The sequence below is a fragment of the Opisthocomus hoazin genome, chromosome 15 (genome assembly GCF_030867145.1).
Source record: "Opisthocomus hoazin isolate bOpiHoa1 chromosome 15, bOpiHoa1.hap1, whole genome shotgun sequence".
Lineage (NCBI taxonomy): Eukaryota > Metazoa > Chordata > Aves > Opisthocomiformes > Opisthocomidae > Opisthocomus > Opisthocomus hoazin.
The window spans coordinates 17,215,536-17,236,688 of NC_134428.1; the positions used below are offsets into that span (position 1 = coordinate 17,215,536).

Sequence of the window (21,153 nt, forward strand, 5' to 3'; positions counted from 1 at the left end):
TGCCACGGGATCTGACTGACTCTCCTTGTCCTCATGGAATAAAAACGTTGGTACAAGTTTGTTCCTGAAGACCTCTTCAATCCCCATCTGAGAAAATAATTAAGAGAGAAGGCCCATTTGGAGAGGTCTCTGGTGTGTTACATGGGTGGCATTGTGGGAAGTAAACGAGGTGGTACTCCATCCAGTAATTGCACCAGCTCTGGACAATGAGTTGGTCTGCAATTGCTACTGCTTCTGGAAAAGGGCCATAATCAGCAGCAAAGTCTCACTGCTAATTGCTGAGGGTAGATTCTCTCAGGCACAGGTTAATGCAGTTAGTCACAGAAAACAGCTGGACAAAAAAGCAACATTTATCTGGCAGCTGTTGTGAATGTGACCAGAATAACAGCCAGCCTGCAGCATTTGATTAAGCAGCAGGCAGTCTCTTACCAATTCCTCCTCAGCCACTATTTTAAAACTGACCTTTTAGACGGTTTCCTCTTAGTAATTCTTTCGAACCTAAAAAGTAGAATTATGGCCCAATTCTACAAGCTTCTACCCATAGAGGTAGCCCTTAATGCCACTGAAATCAGGGGAAATAATTTCTAAAGCAAGAAGTGGCTATGTGAGAGGGGGACTGGGCCCATCTGTTCCCAGTCGAGGACCACAGTGTCCAGGCTGGGGCAGTGGGTGCAGGCCCACTACATTTCCATTTCTCGAATTCCCTGTGCTATCCTAGGAAATTCTGCACATTTTTTTCCATCTAAAATAGAGATTACAGCACCTGTTAGTTGAATGTATATTTGCCAAGTGCCTTAAGACCCTCTGATGAAATGTGATTTGCGGTTCAAAGGATCACACACTAGGCTGTGGCTTTGCCTGCTGTAACTTGTGGACCCGCTGGCGGTTTTATCCGAACACCACCCTGGTCCCGCCAGGCCTGTTTCCATCTGCACGTCAACCTCTGTACATGAAATGGCTTCCTGGATGCGTCTGGTTTGGCACGGGAAAGGCTTGTTTTTAAATGCAGCAACCCAGTAAATGATAGGTTACAAAGGACTACACCAGTAAAGGTGACTGCTTATGCATTTCATCCTATCAAAACTCAGGGATACTTTATTACTTAGGGTGAAATCTGGTTGTACTGACATTCATAGCTTTTTGAAGGTTTTTTTAAGTTTTCAAAGGATTTTTGAAGTTCAAGGTCCTTTTGAAGTTTTCCTAGAACAGGTACGCAAAAACATGGAGAAGATGAATGAATCCTCTCTACATTTAAAATCAAATATGCAACAAATAGTAAATGGCATAGCCACCTTCCAGAAAATGAAAGTATTCACCACACCACTTCCTTATTACCTATGCAGGGCTCCAGAGAAGTTGTCTGCTAGGATGAACTTTGCCTCCTCATTTCCATCCTCATGGGGACGTCTCAGCTTGTAATCATTAATGAACTATCCCCAGAGTGGAAAGGTGACTGCACAGTCTGGGTATCGCTCAGAGCTGCTTTGGGAAACCAGAAGTTGCTGAGAATGTCGAGCAGGTTTCACAAAGCAGCAGCCGATGGCAATTTGGACCTATTGAAAGAAGCCACTAGGAAAGACCTCAACACTTCAGATGAAGATGGGATGACGCCCACCCTTCTGGCAGCATACCATGGGTATCTAGAAGCTCTGGAAGTCATATGTCGGAGGGGGTAAGTCAATCAGGCTCCATTGCTTAAAGCTTGTGGCTTAAAACTATAAATTGTGTGTCATTTTATAATGCCCCAATGACTTAAGACACAAAAGACTGAAAAATACAGTCATTTCTTTCAATGCATTGCCAAGAATTGTTTCTCTTCCTTTGCAATGGCCCAGAACCTGTGAGTAGGTCTGTACACGCAGTCAGTGAAGCGGCATTGACATCCGCAGGACCATCTCATATATGGAGCCTGCAGGGAGCAGTTAGTAGGGGCGGGGCCCTGGGACCTCGCTTCGCTGTAATGGAGGAGAAGTTGGCCAACAACCTTGGATGATGACATATCTTTGAAACTGGTTCTAGAGAAATGCTTTGTTTGAAACATTTTTAGCAAAAAAATCTCTCCCGTTTGCTTCCAAAGTGCAGTTAGTAGACACCTGTGAAGGTTTAATGCTTTCCAGAGGCAAGTCACAACTGATAGTTCTGAGACAGTAACATCTAAAATTGTTATTTCTCTGCTTTTTATAGTATTAGCAACTACCATCATGCTAAAAATTATAATAATGTTTCAGAAGGTGTGGTACAATAAGTGCAAACTGGAAAAAAAAAAAAGAAAAAAGTAAAGGAAAGTTTTCTGCAGGTTTATTTTCTAGTAGAAATATTTCAGTTTGTTATCATTTAAATGTACTGCGTGCTTAAAATGTATTACTGAAATTGTAAGTACCTCCTCACTCTCCATACTCGCTTGCTTGGAGCCTGCCTTTTAAGATGTGATTCTATAATAAGATCTAATAAAAGAAAACCTGCTCTTGTGTAGAGACACAGTTAATAAAATGTTCTTTCTGGGCTGAGATGAAGATTAAGTTGACCTGTATTTTCAATCATAATAATTTAAAGAAGACTGGAGGGAAAAGGCGAATAACTACTTGGATGTATCTGAGTTTTCTTTTATTAAAAGTAGAATTGAAAATGTGGAATACAGATGGGTTTTTCACAGATCAGTTTTATAGCTCATTGAGCTCAGGTGTGGCTGTAATAACACAACAAAAAAGACCTTTGGACTGCATGGTTATTGCTGTGGTCTCAGGAGAAGCAAAAATAGATTGACAGTTTTTCAACTTGTATAATTAAGGCAACTCCAAGGAAATATCTAGAGTCACTAAAGGTTTGTCCCTAAACACCTAGAAGACAGAACAGCTAGCTAAAGAACAAATAACAAAATAATCTTTTTCAAAATTGGAGTGAAAAATATGTCTTCTACTGTCACCAAAAATCTGGTCACAGCGGATGACACAAGATCAGAACTTCTACGTATCTTTTATTTAATGTATTTCTAATTCTTTTTCTTGGTAGAGGACAGATTTGGGACAATATTGCCCTCAAAATCTTCCAACATATACATTCACCTCTATTTTAATTCAAGATTTCTTCACACAATCAGCAGATATGCCTGTAGTCTTATAGGGAGAGAGTGAATTTCGGAAGGCATTCAAACTGTTCTGCAGTCAACTAACGGTTTCTTACGAAAAAGTATTTTCATTATTTTTAACATATTCATCCTTTCCTTGAAGAAGTTTCCTGACAAAGGCACTGAGATACAGGATGGTTTTCTCACGAGTGGTTGCAGATTTTAGGACTCTCAAGCTTGCAACACACTCAGCCCTTGGAAAATGTAGCAATGCTGACAATAAACCCCTTTCATCTTGCAACAGTTTGTCTCCCCAGGCATCAAGAGCCATTTTCTCTGCTTGCTTTGCAGGTACATGAATAAAGGCAAGACTGAGTAGCAGATCTGCTCTCCTTTGTGCGAGGCTCTTTCTTGGGAAAGCAGGGACAAGAGGAGTATGAGAACCCAAAGCAGATGTCAAACCTTATCCAAAGTCCCACTGAGCTGGGAACCAACACTCTGTCAATTGTTTGAGACTCAAAGGCTGCCAGGCTCCACAGGGAAAACAGACCACAAACAGCTAGGAAGGGACCTGGGGAGGATGGATGACTTGGCACTCCTGAGGCTCAGGATAATGCAGCTTGTTTGCTAATGTGGGAATTAAGGAATCTGGCACGCTTCGCCACAGTTGGGCGGTCCCCAGGGCAGAGACACAAAAGTAGAAATATGTACACACGGTTTCCATATGTCTAAATGGAGAAACTTTGATCCTCAGCCACTACCTCCTTGTAGAAATGCCTGCACTCTCGCAGCCCCTGGCATGCTCAGACTTGCCATTGTTCCTCAACGTGAGCAGCTCTGTGTCTCAGCTCTGCGGGGAGCCCCAATCTCTCTCTTGCCTGTGGCATTTCAGGCTGAAGAATGTTTTCAGATTTGGCCCTCAACAAATATGTTAGTGCTTTGCTTCAGAGATACTCAAAGCCAGGGACCAGTGCCCGAAGGAGATTTTGCAATAGGACGTACCATTTCATTCATAGTACAGCTGCTGTGGAACAAATCTCCAAAACATCAAAATTCTTCAACTCCCAAGAGTAGAAATTCTCCTTGTAAATTTGGCCCCTGGCTCTGAAGTTATTCAAGGTTTTGGGCTACTGTGGCTGCCTTGCTTATTGGTCACGGACAGCTCAAGCTCCATTCTGAACATTGCTAATGTTGATCCTGCCAAATATGCACCAAAAGATTCAAGCCGATTCTCGTTGCAGGCAGGAGTTCAGTGTAATGTCAGTGCAGGAGTTAAAAAGAAAGCAATACTTTTCATTGGCTTTAAATTCATTTGAAAAGATGTGGTATTTTATTTTCAAATGAGCTTCTGCTTTTCAAACCCCATGAGCAAAAGTATCTTAAGATGAACAAAAGAGCTGAAGAAAAACAATGGCATCTATCTGAGCTTAATCTAATAGCAATGGAGACAAATGTGTAATCAGGGCTTTACTCTAAATCGTTTATCTGTTACTTACCAAGAAAGTTATTGTGTGGGCTCATTAAACACGTACCACTGTGGCCAGCGAAGAATCCTCCTAATATTGTCCCTGTATTTGACATGCGAAAGGGAAGAGTCACCAAAAAGCTTTTAAAATATGCCACCCAAAAGCTATTAAAACAATTTTGCCATTAATTCCAACGAGTGTAAGTCAAAGCCTGACCCCACTTGGAGCTGCCAGCAGCAGAGCGGTCAGGGCTGTAGCCCCTCACCTGCGCACGGGTGGCTGCTCATGTCTGCCCTGCCGCAGGAGGCAGCTGAGACCAGCGCGGAGCAAAGCAAGCCCTGCCAGCAGCCCTGTCAGACCCAGGGGCAAATACTGGGGCTCCACTATGGGGAACTGCAGTCGCACTCAGCCCCAGTGAGCTTGCTTAATTCATGGACAGGCAGGAATTAGAGCTTATACCACAGACACAGCCAAACACAGTGCTCATGTAAGTAGATGCAGCGCCGTTCCAGAGGATGGAGCTAAGCTGACCCATTTCCCCCCGGCTGTACTCCTCGTAGCAAAGCAGAGCTAAATGCCTAGTATCTGTTCAATCCCAGTGCAGTGCTATGCTTGGGTATGTCCACCTCACTGTGTGCTATTTTCCTTCTCAGAGGTGATCCAGACAAATGTGACATCTGGGGGAACACGCCTCTCCACCATGCTGCTTGCAATGGGCACATCCATTGTGTGTCTTTTTTGATCAACTTTGGTGCCAACATCTTCGCCCTGGACAACGACCTCCGCACTCCCCTGGAGGTGGCTGCCAGCAGAGACCGCAATGAATGTGTCCAAATCCTGGACAAAGCTGCCACCGAGCAGAACATGCTGAACCCAAAGAAGGTCTCCAAACTCAAAGCACAGGCCCAGAGGAATGTGGAGAAACAAATCAAAGAATGTGAGAAGCGCCAAGAGAAACACCAGCATGAAATGAACAGGCATTATATGAAAGAAAAAGTTGATACAGTAAATGCTTCCAGAGGGACACACTCCAGAGTAAAGTTGTCTAGTCTCTTTGCTTCAAATACAACTCCTTTCTCCAAAAATCTGAAAGATACCTTCAAACTGAAGGCAAAAAAGACAGCCGACAGCACAAGAAGCCAGGAAACACAAAGCAATGGCCAAGAGCATGGTCCGGGTAGGACGACTGTGATGCATTTGTTCGATGAGAAAGAGGAGGATGAACCACTGAACAACCATGGAGACAAAAACTTTTCTGATAACGACAGTCAGCTCTCCATTTTTAAGCGGCCAGGTCTTGGCAAGATTGTATTTGGAAGGAATCTGACTGCGGATGTAAATCTTGGAACTGTGTCTTCTGAGAAAGAAGGTATAAGCTTTAAAATGTCCAGCGAGCTCTTTCAGTATGAAAATGCTGAGAATGGCAGGAAAGATGACACTGAATATGGTGCTGATATCCCCTGGCATGAAGAAGAAGTCATTTGGGATGATGAGGAAGCAGAGAACACGCCTCTTGAGGTATTTCTGGCATCACAGATGCTGGATGAGTTTCTTCCAGTCTTCATGAGGGAAAAAATTGATTTAGATGCCCTGATGCTATGTTCTGATGAAGATCTACAGAGCATTCAGATGGAGCTTGGGCCGAGAAAAAAAGTCCTGAATGCCGTGACTAAAAGAAAACAGGCACTCAGGAACCCTGGAAAGACTGTAGATACTTGCTTATAAATGAACATACCTGTTGCTGTAACCTGCACACTGATTCATTATCTTTTCCTTCTTCCAAAGAGCATGCAATTCTTTTCTGACATCTGCTAACGCAAAAGGTAGAAAGGTAACCAATTGCTTTAGAAAGTACAGCAAGGGCAAAGATTTCTCTCTCCGGACAGATGGCTGTGGCGCACAGGACATTAATTCAAGCATATTTGGCCAAAAAGAAAGAATGTGAAAATAAAAAACTAATAGCTCTAGATTTAAAGCTTTTTCTCTCTGAACTGTTTAAGGGGATTGGATTTCTCCTCATCGGAAAAAACCTCACATATTAGCGAAGGCCAGCCACACTACATTTCTTAATGAGGCCCTTCGCTGCTTCTCCAAAACCACAATGCAAAGAGCATTCCCAAAGCTTGGGAGCTTTGAGGTTTCTTCATTCGCTTCTGTTAGATTGCTACAAACCACCTTTCCTAGTACTGATGATATGTTAGAAATAGCAACTGAATCTTGATTTCAGATCTGGTTTAGGGACTCTAATAGGCTCTGAATGAATTTAAATAGGACTAATTTACAGCAAGTTTCATGTTCTTGCCAGTAAAGCGTTTTGCTGCTGTACTGATACCAGTTCAAAAATACACAAAGTACCTTGCCAAGAGATGTTCGGTGTGAGCTGTAATCTATTCTCCTGTCTCATTAGACTGGACCCAGTTGCCAGCACTTGTCATGTCCTAAATGGCACCAATACTGCAATACTTTTACCTACAAGAAGCTGAAGTTTTGTTTTCAACATTTTTGATCTGTTTTGGTGTATCCTCAGCTTGGTTTCTATAGGATGCATTTTCCACATAAAGTCCCAGAAACCAGGACTCTTCTCACACAGCATTTTCTGCTGGTTGTTGTCAGCCTTAGCATGCAAACTGCATGTAACAGGCTACACCCACACCCAGCCTGTGAAAAGAGAAAGAAAACAAGACCATGCTTCTGCAGAAGCTCCTGTTTTTTACAGTCTGTCTGGAGGCACTCACAGCAGGGTTCCCCTCTCCTCGCTCCAGCCTGTTCCCTTGGGAAGCCAGCACCATCTGATAGGAATTAATCACTCCCATTGAGTTTTGTGAATCTAATAAGGTCTTTGTAGCCGCCATGCTCTAGCTACAATCCCAAATTTTAAAGGCACAATTATTAACAGGACTTTTATCTTTAAATCTCTTTTTATAGCTTTCCATTAGTCAGCTATGATTTTTTCCTTAAGGCTATATTGCATTTGTGGACACTAATCCCAGTTAGTAATCTGTTTTTCCATGCTTCCTTCTTTCCACATCTTCTTCTTGTTATTTCGATTAGCATACTATAATTCCTTTTCTTAGCTGGACTTTTACTGCATTCTTTCCTCCTTAGATGCCTGTACTTCAGCGGGCTGATATTTTCTTTTATTAAGCAGTCACATCAAGGTCCTGTTCTGTGCAACCCTAAATGATTGCTGTGCTCAGCAGAGTAATTACATCAGACAACATCCCCCCAGACTCTGTGCTATTAACCTGTTGTGTTGTTTTCACTTCTGCTAAGAAACTCCCACATGTTTAACAAAGCAAGAAGGAAATTATGAATCTTGCATATTCGAAGGCATATGATAAGGATTTGACCCTTCAAAATCCACTATCATTCTCAGTCACATAACTGGTGTAAAAATGCAGGGCACTCCCCAGCCTGGAGATGCAGATACTTCCCACGCCTCCCCAAGCAGCCGCAGAAGCAGCAAGCCTAGCCTGATCCCTCTCTGCATCCTCCCCGCAGCTGCAGGGGCTGAATTCTGCCATCCCTAACAAAGGGCTGGGAAAAGGTCTGTACTGCTCTGGTGCAAAGTAGTGAGCTTCATGCACCTTTTCAGGCCAGATTTTAAATACCTGGGTTAGATCTATTTATCCAGGGAAATGTTTTCAAAAATTCTGCTAAGCATGCAAGTGCCTGTCACTGATGGGAGTCAGATGAAGGCAGGAGAGAAGGCAGCTGGAGAAGTTACACCTTAGGGGGAAATCAGGCCCCGAGTATCTCTAAATCGCACCAAAGATCTGCCTCTCTGCACACTCATCTGTAAATCTGCCCAGCTGCTGCACCCTCTGACAACCAGAGATCATGGCAGAGACTACCTGCACAGAAACTGAGTGCCTCAGTTGTCACAAGCACCCAGCACATGTAGGTATGTCCTTAGGTATCTGCAGTAACTCTATGGAGGCAGCAGATAAAGCACAAGATCTACAGGAGTCCCTCCTCCTGCAGGAGCTGCATCTGGAGACTGAATAAGATGCCTGAGAGCACCCCACACAATGCATTTTTAGGCAAGTGGATCAACCCCAATATACATACTTTTAAACTGTTGGGTTTTGTTTTTTTTAAATTGCCATACTGCTAGTTGTTTTCTTGCAGGGTGGTCCTGGAATTGGCCTCTGGTATAAAGCAGTCATGTGGAACAATTTGGAGAAAAAAAAAATAAAAAGTTACACTCACATTTCCATTTTTTCCACTTATGCGCTTTGCTGTTTTCCAAATTTTTTCACCAACCTCTTTGTTTCTTTTATAATTTGGAAGTATTTAAACTAGTGAATCCTAGATCTGACTCCTTAGTAACATCTGTATAGCACAGTTCAGTTGGAGAGAGTTTACGTATCACATGTGCAATCTTACAGCTCAATCCAAATCATAAAACCATGGGATCTCACATGATCACAGCCTTGCCAAGTACAAGATTCTCCTTCCCTAAGGATTTAACGCTCTGCACTGGACAGACATGAACAGAAGGGAAAGTGTAGACAGGATAATGACTGCAAAACTGAATATCACAGTGAAACAGAGCAGTCTCGGTTTATTTTCCGCCTTTACATTCAGTGATCACATTTACCAAGAGAGCAGTCATTGCAACAACTTGAATACTTCATCTTCAAAAGAAATCAACCCCAAAATAAAAGTAATGTAAAACAAAATGAAAGTCAAACAGTAGAATCTATTTAATTTCAACATAAATGCAAGTTACACAATTTCTTGAGACTGATTTGTAAGAGAAGGAAATATGGAAATTAAGGCAATTATTTCCCCTCAAAACAACAACAAAATCTAAGAGGGCATCCAAGCAACTCCTATCGTCATTGAATCGAATCCTCTTCATGAATTCAGAGGTGCAATGCTGAATCCAGGCTCCCAGGACCTGCTATCGCTGATGAAAATGAGAACACTGGGGGTTTTCAGAACCAGTTTTTTTTGATTGTTCCATCTACTTTTGAAGTGCATAGTCTGTAGAAGAGTACATGTGAAAATAAACTGTATTTCTCCTCTTTCCTAACACTGTCTCTCACTTCAAATCACAAACTTTGTTTTACACAGGCACAGAACTAGGATAATATTGTCATAAGTAGTAAGTGCAAAATTCCATTCTTGAATTATGGAACATCAACAGCTGTCACGTTTGTCTCAAGCTAGTGGAGTGCTCTACCACTGAAGTAACAGGCTAACTCAACACATTTCTGAACACTTCAGAAATGACAAAGAAAGAGACATGTAAAAGTAGAAGGGTAATTTTGCTACAATTAAAAAAATGCAAAAGCTTATAGAGAAATTTCTGTTCTTACTTCTGCTGATATAAACAAGATAAATGGAGTTAGATTTCTATCCACACAAACACATCCTTTGGCCTTGTTCACTTACTGGTCTGGTATCCTTCCATGCTAAAACTCTGCAAATTACAAACTCTGCCACTTGCTACCTTTTTTTCCCACCTAGTTTACACCAGGCTTGTAATTTGAGGTATTATTTATGTCACACCCACACTGTACTCATGAACCTCTTCTATACTTACTTATGCACCATCAAGGGCTTTAACACTAACTGCTTCTGAAGCACCTTCCTGTTGCTCCACTGTATTCTACTGGCATCAGTATACAATGACCATGTCATCTAATCCTTCCACAGAGTGAAGAAACACTTAATTGCCTGTATGAAATAACATGTCAGTAAAAATAAAATTTCATAATGCACAACTCTAGCCTGAGACAGGAATTTGTTTCCAGGGCAATAGCTATTTTTCAGCAGATGCTCAATGTTTTACAAGGCAGTTGCATAACAGCACAAAACTGGAACTTCTCCTTATGTAGAACATCACTGGGTTCTCTGCCAAGAAAGAATCGTGGCAATTCCTGCCCCAGCAAACACCCACTTGGATAAAAGAACAATTGCCAATTGATGCATGGTACAGCCAAACTGAAAACATTTGCCTGTATACTTGCAGTTTATTCTACTGAAATCAATTTGTACTGTTCCAAACTTCAAGAAGCTTAGAAAGAGAACTTACAAACACCATCAATCATTTTAAAAAGTCTTCCCCCAGAATACAAATAAAAGTTAAATCAAAACACATTGTTAGTGCTCGCATTTTGGATGACTCCTCGCAATATGAAAATGGCAGTATCCCACCCAGGAATGTACTATGGGAGGTACTGAGTATAGTTTCCTCCAAGTCAAATCACACATAATATTAGCTCTGATTTTTTGCACTCTAAGTCTTCCTGAGCCATGTCTTTTACAAAACCAGACAGAAATCTAGCTGTATAGAGGCATTATTATTTACATGAAACTCCCACTCAGGCGTGTGCTCTACACATGAAAAATCATCGGGTCTGAGGGCAGGGAGGAGGAATTGTGGGGAGTGAAAGTAAGGACAGTGACTTCCAGATCCCAGTCTGAGCTGGAAAGGAAGGGGTGTTCAGGAGTCAGGGCTGGGCTGTGTCCCCAGGAGAGACCAGGTGTAGCACTGAAACCCACAGTTTCAAAGTTTGCATTCAAAGTACCATCACAGACAAATATGATGCCATTCTCCAGACTGATGTATTTTACTCCAGTATGAATTACCCCTCTAAAACCACGAAATCTACCCACAAACTGCTACATAAATAATTAGGGAGGAAAGGCATTGATTCCAGAATCATACCAAAATACGTAATAATACCCTTGTTAGTATCACTGCAAGCATCTAATACTTGCCATCACATGACTGATTTATTAGCAATACTGCAGGTATCTAATACTTGCCATTAGAAAACTGTAGAAATTAGTCTATTGTTGAAATTTTCCTTTTCATTCTTGAATGTTCTAGAAGGGCCACATTCAGATAGGATTAGTGCCTTTCTTGTTAACGAAAGATCCAAGGAAGCTACATGCAAACAATTTTCTTGACCTCCTTGGCACTGTACACTTCTCTCTTCAGTTACCAGCTGACCATGAGTCATAAACAAATTTTGCTGCTACTGTATCTTCAACCGCCATCCCTGCAAAGGAATTAAAGTCACCTTCAAACAGTTCTTCAGCTGTATGATATAATTTCCTGAGTTCTCCATTCCCCTCTGAAGCTAAATTAACTGGACAGAGACAGGAATCATTCCCCATCCCAAACACCTAGTGTTACATCCAAAGTTTATAGCCATCACATAACTGTTAGGTGTGCTATATGAAGTTAATGTAATAGTACAAATCTAATTTTCTGTATCCATATCGCAACTTGGCCCTCTGGGCCCTCTTTCCCCCAAACATCAACTCCAATCCCACAGTACAGTCACATTGTCTGTAGGTCAGACTGACTCCAGAGGCACAATAGCAGGGCATTTGGGTTGGAGCTGTACTAACACACACTGCAGTCATGTGTTGAACAACTGTGAAATGGCAAATATACTTCTTCCTATTATGTTTGCTTTCCTATCACTTTTCATTGCATCAGTACTGCTAGATAAATAAAAAGGCAAACAAAAATGGAAAACACAAATCACATTCTAGTTTCTTGTGGACATTGCATTGCCACAGCAGTTTTGAAGATGATCAGCAGCTTTCCCACGCGTGGGGGACCTAATAAATAACAAGGCATTGTTTTCTGTCAGACTCGTACACAGCAGGGGTTGTTCTTACCTAATGATTTAAACACTGTTGTTTTCTCACGCAGGGCTGGTTTTGTACCCTTCACTACCTCTCCCAGCTCAGCAAAAATCTCTGCCTGTGAAACAAATACACATTTATACAAAAAAATAATATCTATACCTAAGTTAAGAGAAAAACTTGTTTCCTGAGTGACTTCAAAAGAAAGAACTCCTCCAGTTTTGCTATCCCAGAACTGATTCCTTTCAATGGCCAAGCAGATAATACAAATAATACAGAAACTGGACAGAAATCAGAGAGGAGTAGAATGGTTTTCAGTGAAAAATAGCTGACAGACTTTTCTCAGTCAGTAATTTTTTTTTTTTTTTTTTTTTTTTACAGTGGATAACTTGTTACTATCCAACAAAACACATGGGGTTCCACACACCTTACTGTATCTGGACCTCTTATGTTAAACCTCAAAAGTTGAAACCATATTTATTCTGCAAAAACATTAACAAAAGAAAACTCCATTAAACCTAAGAGAGTCCCTGCCACCAAATGTCTGCAGATCACTAACTGTCTGCTTGGCTTCTGTCTTCCATTCTCTAAGGCTTGATGTGTGCCAATCACACTTAAATCTTACAGGAAGAAAGCTATAGGTTTTAATAAATAGCTTTGAAAAATTTAATACAACTACCAAACATTGCAAGAAATGTAGGTCTTTCCTATCCAAAACTTAATTATTGTACACAAAGGACAATGCTGAAAACATGCTACTATAATATGGTGCCTCACCATAATTGACACGGAGGTTGCATGGTTTTGTCACAGACATACAGAAGTCTCAGTTTGAAACCAGATTATCTTTCAGCCTGTACCTGGAAAGTGTTAACGACTACATTTAACGCTCTAAAAAGTTTCAGTGCAGCACATCATCAGTACCAACTCATTCCAAATGCAAGCCAATTTCCACAAAAAATAAAGTCTGTAACTTAAGAAAGTCTCACCCCTGATAATATAACATCTCCCGATTCTGTAAGAGCAGCCTCTCTGGAATCCACAAACAGAATGGAATTCCTCATCAGTTCATCGTCCAGTTCTCTCCAGTCTGGTCTGCTTGCTCCAACAGCTACGACAACAAAACTGATGAACTTAGGAAGAATGTTTAAAACAAATTCAACGCACATTTCATCCAAAAGACATGTGAAGTAACAATGGACATTACTGTCGAAATGTAACATATAAACAATCTGACCTTAGCACTGGAGACACATTGATTGATAAAACAACGAAAACAAAATAGGATGTGTCTAACTCAGAAAAAGTCTGGATTTCTCTCAACTTGGTTGAGAGATTTGAGTTTTGATTTTATTTGATTCCTCTCAACTCTCAGCTGTAACACTGACGTATATACGGCCTGTTTCTCTAACATGTTAACCCCCTAAATTTCCACCCATGTCAGTGAAGGACAACATTGGGTCCAACCCTCCAAAAGCACTGTAGCTCATTAAAGTGTACAGCATCCTTGACCTCTAGTCATGCAGATGCTGCTGCCAACAAAGGTCTTCTACTCCCCATAAGCACACACAGAACAACTGGTATCAGCCAGCCTTTGCATTTCAACTTGCTGAAGCATTAAACTGCAGCTCCTCAGGAAGCAGAAGCGAGCTCTGCTGCCACTGTTTCCACCTCTTTCGTACACTAGTCAAACTGTTCCTTCCAAATTATGCTGACAGAGAAGAGAAGGGGAAGTAGCACTGCTTAGCCCTTCGGCTTCTTGTCACTATACAAGAAATGCAAGGATACGTGTAACTACACATAGGTATGAAGAAAAGCAGCCTTGGCCAGCAGCTTTGAAAATTGCACTGATGAATATGTCTGACATTTTACTGTTTTCTGCTTACAGAGGCACTGTTAGAATAAACTTTGATCACTTGATGACACAACTCAAGGAAGATAATCTTAAGGTTATACAGACTACAATTCATCTGCAGACAAACAGTAACCTGTTCCTGCAACTGCCCAATTAACAGGGTTTTGTTGCTTTTTAAAGTTAACCAACATCTAATATAGCTCCTAAAACATTCAATCTTTGATTTGTTAGTAGAATATCCTTGTCAGCAGACTCTGCATAGCTGACACATAAGAAAATCATCTGCCTTTGTCCATCTCTTATAACCTTGTCTTTCATCAGAACATTACCAAATGCCCTGAATTTTATAGCCCTTTTATTTGATTCAGACTGTGTTTATTATGTGCCTGTAGAGAAAAAGATCTGAAGAATCCCTCAATTACCCTGAATAGATGAGAGCCAAAGTATTGTGCAGCAAAGACTTGCACATGCAGACAGAGAGTTCAATGCTACTAATTGGAAGGCTGTAGGTTCAAAAATCCTATTATTTATTTGTAACTTTATAAGCACTACAAGTTGAGCATGTTATGGTTGTCACTTATCTGGAGAAGCTGAAAACAAATCAAGGAGCTTAACTTTTTAAATATAGCAAGACTACTACCAACTCGTTATGGGCTAAAAAACCTCAGTAACATTGTATTCAAATGTTTTTAAAAAGTGTCTAACCATCATGGAATAATAAATTCCACGTTAACAGATAATAAATTCCATGTTGCTTGAATGCCTCTTCAAACAGTGCAAATGCCTCAATGGAAGGGGGTGGGAGGAGGTGGGGAGGCCAAAGAAAGGAGAGATATCTTTGTATACGTGTCGCCTCAGTGACTACAGACCTCAATTGATTCTGGGTGTTCTTCTGGCTGCCATTCCGTGACATAACACAGACAACAACATTCAATGACAAAGGACTAAACTGAGTTTGAAAAATTGGTAGGATGCTGCTGGAACGTGGGACCTTCCTTCAAATCATTTCCTTTGACAAGTCGCTTTTGTCTTATTACCATACCATTTGGAAAGTGCACAAGGTCATCTGAGCCAGGCCCATAATTAATAAAATAAGCAAGTGCGGGCACATCCAGAGACTCCAAACAATAGCATGGCAACATCACTACAAGGCAGGGAAGGGGAGGGAGGAGTCCCCCAAACCTCACCATAATTAAAGGTCAAATTATGAAGTTCTTAATTCAGTTACTGCATCTTTTTAACTCAAGTTAAAAAAAAAAATAGTGTTATCAGCCCAAAAAGAAATGCATAGAGGAGCTTACAAAATTGGGTGAAGAAGAGATGACAGCTACCAGGGAAACAGCAGAGTGAGCAGGAATTACTTGGAAATAACATGTTTGTACGGGTTATTTAAAAGGAGAACAAGGTGAGCATGAAGTGACAACATGGTAGCAAAGATGACACACCACTAGGGAGAAAAGCATATTTCATGCTCTAGCAAATATCCCTGTGCTGGAATATGCAGGAGATCTGGCTCCAGACAACCAGGAAGACAGGGACAAGTCAAAATGGAAAGAACATTCATTCTGAAAAGCAAAGAGTACTGCTTTTCAACAGTTTTTGATGCTAAGCAATATGATAACAAGTGTATCCTTTAAACAATGAGAACATGGCATACCATTGATATGGGCACCTGGTTTCACCCACTCTCCAAATAAAATTGGTGTGGTTGCCATAGTGACTGTTACAATCACATCAGCCCCAGTAACTGCCTCCTCAGCAGAAGAGTAGACCTGCATGGGACCATTAACTGAATTCGCAAACTTTACTGCTTTCTCTTTGGTGCGATTCCATATCCGAACCTTCAAGGAAAATAAAGACAAACAGATTAGCTTGGAGAATTTCTCCTTGCTGAAACAGAACATTGTTTCAGTTTTCATTAGGTAATTACATGTATCCTAAACATGGGGGTTTTTCCCCTTTAATGTTCTTGCCATACAAGTGACTAGATTTCATGTGTGGGCAGCTACATTTGAATGACTGTTTTGTGATGCCAGAACAACAGCTCCTTGTAGAGCTGTATTTATAAAATATGAAAATTTCCAATAAATATGTTTAAGGGAAAGTCACAGAAAGCTCATCCAAGTATGGCACACATAGTAGGATCTCCTCAGACAAAGCCATCTCAAACTTGAATTTGTTTCCAACTCTTTTTTTAAAAAAACAACATTTGAGTAAGAAATTTTATAGTTGTTCAGAGTATTTCTGGGTTCCACAGAAATAGAATCAAAATACGATTAATCCCTTAACTTCATTGGCTGTAGTATGGTTTATTGCTATTAAGTGCTCCTGAAACATAACAGAAAAAAATGGATGTACTCTGTTAAGATGTGTCCATTACCTCTTTAAATGTGAACAGCTCCATGAAGATATCATAATGGCTATACGCTTGAACACCAGCTCCCAAGATGCACAGCACTTCTGCAAAAGCTGGCATTAACAACTAAACAGTATCAAATACAAAAAAAAAAGTAAGGACAATATATTAACAGATATGACAAATATATATCAAAGTATTACAAAAGAAAGCAGTACTCTTAGCCCTTTTAAACAAAACAATAATGTTGTTAGGCAAAAGTAAGTACTGACTCATATTACTATAAAACAATATTCAATTACCACTATATATATATACACACAAGTTTTTAAAATGCAAAAAATAGTATGAATAGCACTAAAGAACATCTTGGCTTGATTCTGGTTTTGTCCGACTCTTGCAATTCAAAACTAACATGCAACAGCACGAGCCAATGCAAATTCTGGGGCCTCATCACATTCTAATCTTAGTATTATACCCAGGTGGCTAATTAAGCATAAAACCATAGTGTTGATTTTCTGCACTGGCTGAAAACAGAGGTCATAATACCAGAAACTATCAGTACCAAAAGTGGCAGCTGCGTGGGTAAACTGGTCCTCATAGACCCAAACAAAGCCTTCTTATTCAATTCACTGAAGTCGTAAGTCATACCACAAGCAGACCTTGACATTGTAAGAGCCATGATACACATGTGTGCATCAGGTATTGTACAAATAGGGATGATTCTGATGAACACATATTAAAATTCATTCTATGATTGCTTTTGGTTTTCTGGTTTAGTTCTTGCCTGTGATTCACCAGTACTTGGCAGAGGTGAAGAGAGGGCTGCTGGAGTGCAGCCCAAAGTTATCCTTGTGTCTTGTTTATGCATTTGCTGTGGCCACTCATTTCTGTATAAAAAGCTTTAGAATTGTCTAAGCTCTCAACACTTCTTCTGCTGTGAATAAATTGAAAAAAATCTCATTGATCCCATTTTTCAGTAGCAAGAACTCTTTTTAACATTCCTTTCAAAGACCCTGAAGCACCGATTTCAAAGGTCCCTTGCATAAAAGCATGGGTCTTTGAAAAGCAAATGCCATAAAGAGGACAAGATGACAACTACGAGCTAAACTCAAACACTCCCGAAAATTTCCCAAAACATCAGATGACAATGAAGGATCTGAAGTCCTGTCAGCCAAGCTCCTTTGAGGCCAGCAGAGCCTTGATCGTGCAATAACTGGCAGAACTGCCCAACTATAGAACGGCTGAGATGAATGAGGTCCTATAACCTCATGTCCAAGGAATCCATTGTAAATTGTTCTGTCCCTTGGACCAGGGCAAGCTCCTGGGGACAGGTTCTCCCCTCCAATTTTATGTCAGTTTAGCTCTATTGCCATGGATAGTCACACTGGCATGAAGACTGCCACTAACGAAGTGGTGAGATCAGCTTTCAGTCTGATGAAAAGCTGATGGGTGAAAAACAGAGCTCTGGCCGTCCCCTTATTGCCTCATCCTTTGAGGTGAAGACTAAAGCCTGCCACACAAACAGATGGTGACTTGCTCTCCTCCCACTATCAGCAGCTCAGCCAAATACAGCTTTAAAAAAAGAATTCAAACCCAACAATTTCCAACTGAAATTGAAATCACATAAAGCAACATACAGCAAGACACACCTCACCTGTCTTCAGACACTGAAGTTTATGGCTGTAGCCAGGGATAGTCATCTGGACATCTTCCAGTGACAACAGAGAAAGTGACAGACAACAGACAACCATGTCTGGACAAGTCATCCATCTACCTCATGCATCATCTATCTTAAGAGGACCCACACTGGCCCCTGGAAATGTGCCTTTTTCCTCTTTCTTCAGGTCCAGTAAAACCCACCTGTCCTGGCCCGACAGCAGAAAAAGTGCATCTAAACAAAACTGAATTTATCACCACAGCTGCATCACCCAAAGCTGTAAAGGAACACGTTAAGACAAACACAAAAGAAAAAAATTGCAGAGGAAGATATCTCATTAAATTCCCAGAAGAGCGTGCAGATCCAGCCACAAAAGCATAGCTCAGATTGCTTCTCCAATCACATAAAGTGTTCAAGCCAGACACAACTGACTCAATCAAAACAGAAAACCGTACTTTTTAAGTTTTCCCTGAAGATATATATGTTATTATAAAATTAATTTAAAGCTGTATTTGATGAAAATTCACATACACTGAAAGCCATTTACACTATCCCCTCTAGTTATTTTATCTATACCACCACCAACTAATTCTGTCCCGCTTTAGGAAACCTCTGACATACCTTGGTAGCGATTGCAGAAACGGCAGCTGTTCGCTTTGCTGTAATGACACTGCCATCCATGATCTTTAAAAAAAAAAAAGTTCAGACTGAAATGAACAGTGAAAGTATGAGTAAATACCAAACATTTTCATCTGATTTGTGAATTATGCAATATTAAAAGGCACAGATAAAAGCGTAACAGTTGGTAATTACTATTATAGTAACCACAAACCATAGAAAATCACATGCTTAAACCAGGCAGATTCTCTGTCTATTCCAGTTCTTCCACGTCATTCTACCAGCACAAACAGAGCACAAACTGGTCAGAGCTGAACCACCCCTAACTCACACAGCTCTCCGTGCACTTTGCTTCCCTGACTCTGCAATGCAGGGAACAACACGATAGAACTACAATACTCTGCCCTCCAGTAAGACCAGGGATCAGTGCAAGCAGGCACTGGTTCCCAAGCCCCGCACTGTCTTGGTCTGTACAAAGGGATAATGGGGAACCACGGAATTCCTTTAATGTGTATAACACACAGTGGGGCACTCCAGCCTCAATGTATATTAGCTACTGTGTACAAATGAATTAAGAGGTGTTTTCTGATACAGCTTAGGAATAAGAGCCCAATATAGGTTTCTTGACCAGTTTTGGCCCTTTAATAATCATTATTACTAAAGTGTAATAAAAATGGTCACTATTCTTAAATTATTTAAACAAAGAAAAAAACCAGACCCTGAATAGTATTCCCTAAAACGTCAATTATAAATCTTTATAGATTTAGGACTTAAGATGGTCCAAGATCAATTCTTTATTCATCAAGGGTCTTTTCCCTTTCAAATGCAAGGTAAACTTTTGCTGATCATCTATCTCTTCCAGTCACACCATAAGCCACCAGATTCCCTTCAAATCACAAGCAGCAGTAAGTAGCAGACAGCGTACAGTTTAACACATATGCAAGATAGAAGGGTTCAGGTCAAACCCTCATTTGGCACAACCACATTTTCATTGGTGATGTAGATAAACGCAGCCCAATTTCCATCAGCTGCAGCTTCTAGGCATCGGAAGGGAGACCTGACAGAACACGAACAGAGTAGAACCCAGAAGTCTGCACGAAACTCACAGCTTTTAAAGAACCATTTGTGGGGTCAAATAACAGAACAGTCGCTTGGTGAGAAGGGACAGAGGAATCCTTCTTGTGCTCGTAAAAAGTCACCAACTTGGTTGCCAGAGCATCGTCTGCGGCACTGTAGGCAGGCATGACTCCCAGGAACCTGCAAGCAAATCATAGAATGGTTTGGGTTGGAAGGGACGTTGAAGATCATCTGGTTCCAGGTCTCCTGCCATGAGCAGGGACATCTTCCACCAGACCAGGTTGCTCAGAGCCCCATCCAGCCTGGCCTTGAACACTGCCAGGGAGGGGGCATCCACAGCTTCTCTGGGCAAACTGTTTCAGTGTTTCACCACCCTCACGGTGAAGAATTTCCTCCTAATATCTAATATAAATCTGCCCTCTTTTAGTTTACAGCCATTCCCCCTTGTTCTGTCACTACACACCCTTGTGAAAAGCCCCTCTCCATCCTTCCTGTCGGCCCCTTCAGGTACTGGAAGGCTGCTATCAGGTGACCCCCGGAGCCTTCTCTTCTCCAGACTGAACAGCCCCAGCCCCCTCAGCCTGTCCTCATGGCAGAGGTGCTCCAGCCCTCGGATCATCTTCGTGGCCTGCTCTGGCCCCGCTCCAACACGTCCCTGTCCTTCCTATGCTGGGGGCTCCAGAGCTGGGTAAAGGGGCAGAATGCCCTCCCTCGCCCTGCTGCCCACGCTGCTCTTGATGCAGCCCAGCGGACATTACCCACGGACCCTCAGCCTGGGAGCCTGCAGCCAGAGGAGCGGTCAACACCGAAGGGCCGCTGACCCGTTAACCAGTAACCCAGTACCATCGACCTTCTCTGCCGCTCCAACCCCTTCCACCCGCCCCCTCCCCGCCGCCACTCCTCGCCCCCGGGGCCGCCTCTCCTCCCGCCACCGGGCGCGGGCGGCATCCCCCCGCCGCCCCTCGCCCCGCTCACCCGCCGTGCCGCTGCACCGGCACCACGGTGCGCACCGGCTGCACCACACCCCCCGCCGCGCCCGCCGAGAAGTTGGCCAGGGCGGCCTCCAGCGCCGGGAGCAGGAGGCTGGCGCGGTGCAGGCGCTTCTCCACCTCCTCGGCGCCGATGAAGACGGGCGGAGCGGAGCCCATAGCGACCACGGACCGGAGGAGACAGAGCTGTGGCGCCGCACACTGCCGCTAAGTACCGGCCGGACCGCCTCCGCCCCTCGTCCCGGCCCCGCCCCGCCGGCTCCCGGCTCCCCCTCCGCGCCGCCCGCCCCTCACGAGCACGGCGGGGGCTCCCCGACAGCTGAGGCGCCGCGAGGCGAGCTCCGGCGGCCCGGGAGCGGCCGCGCCCCCTCAGGCGCCGCCGTGATTCCTGTACGGCGGCACCACCGGGACCCCGCGGGGCGCAACAGCCCTCCCCTGCCCGGTGACCCGG

At 42.5% G+C, this 21,153-nt stretch overlaps 2 protein-coding genes across 2 annotated transcripts; one reads left to right on the forward strand and one right to left on the reverse strand.

Annotated features, from left to right (window-relative positions):
• Nucleotides 1–1,508: 1,508 nt before the first annotated feature.
• ANKS4B (ankyrin repeat and sterile alpha motif domain containing 4B) lies at nt 1,509–6,255 on the forward strand. Its single transcript, XM_009934147.1, has 2 exons — nt 1,509–1,672; nt 5,184–6,255. Exons 1-2 carry the CDS (start codon nt 1,509–1,511, stop codon nt 6,253–6,255), a joined length of 1,236 nt encoding a protein of 411 aa, XP_009932449.1.
• A 2,816-nt stretch (nt 6,256–9,071) lies between these two features.
• CRYM (crystallin mu) lies at nt 9,072–21,138 on the reverse strand. Its single transcript, XM_075436140.1, has 8 exons — nt 20,689–21,138; nt 19,743–19,893; nt 18,640–18,702; nt 16,383–16,484; nt 15,660–15,843; nt 13,137–13,258; nt 12,181–12,265; nt 9,072–11,549 (listed from the first exon to the last, which is right to left on the reverse strand). Exons 1-8 carry the CDS (start codon nt 20,859–20,861, stop codon nt 11,485–11,487), a joined length of 945 nt encoding a protein of 314 aa, XP_075292255.1. The 5' UTR covers nt 20,862–21,138; the 3' UTR covers nt 9,072–11,484.
• Nucleotides 21,139–21,153: the final 15 nt, after the last annotated feature.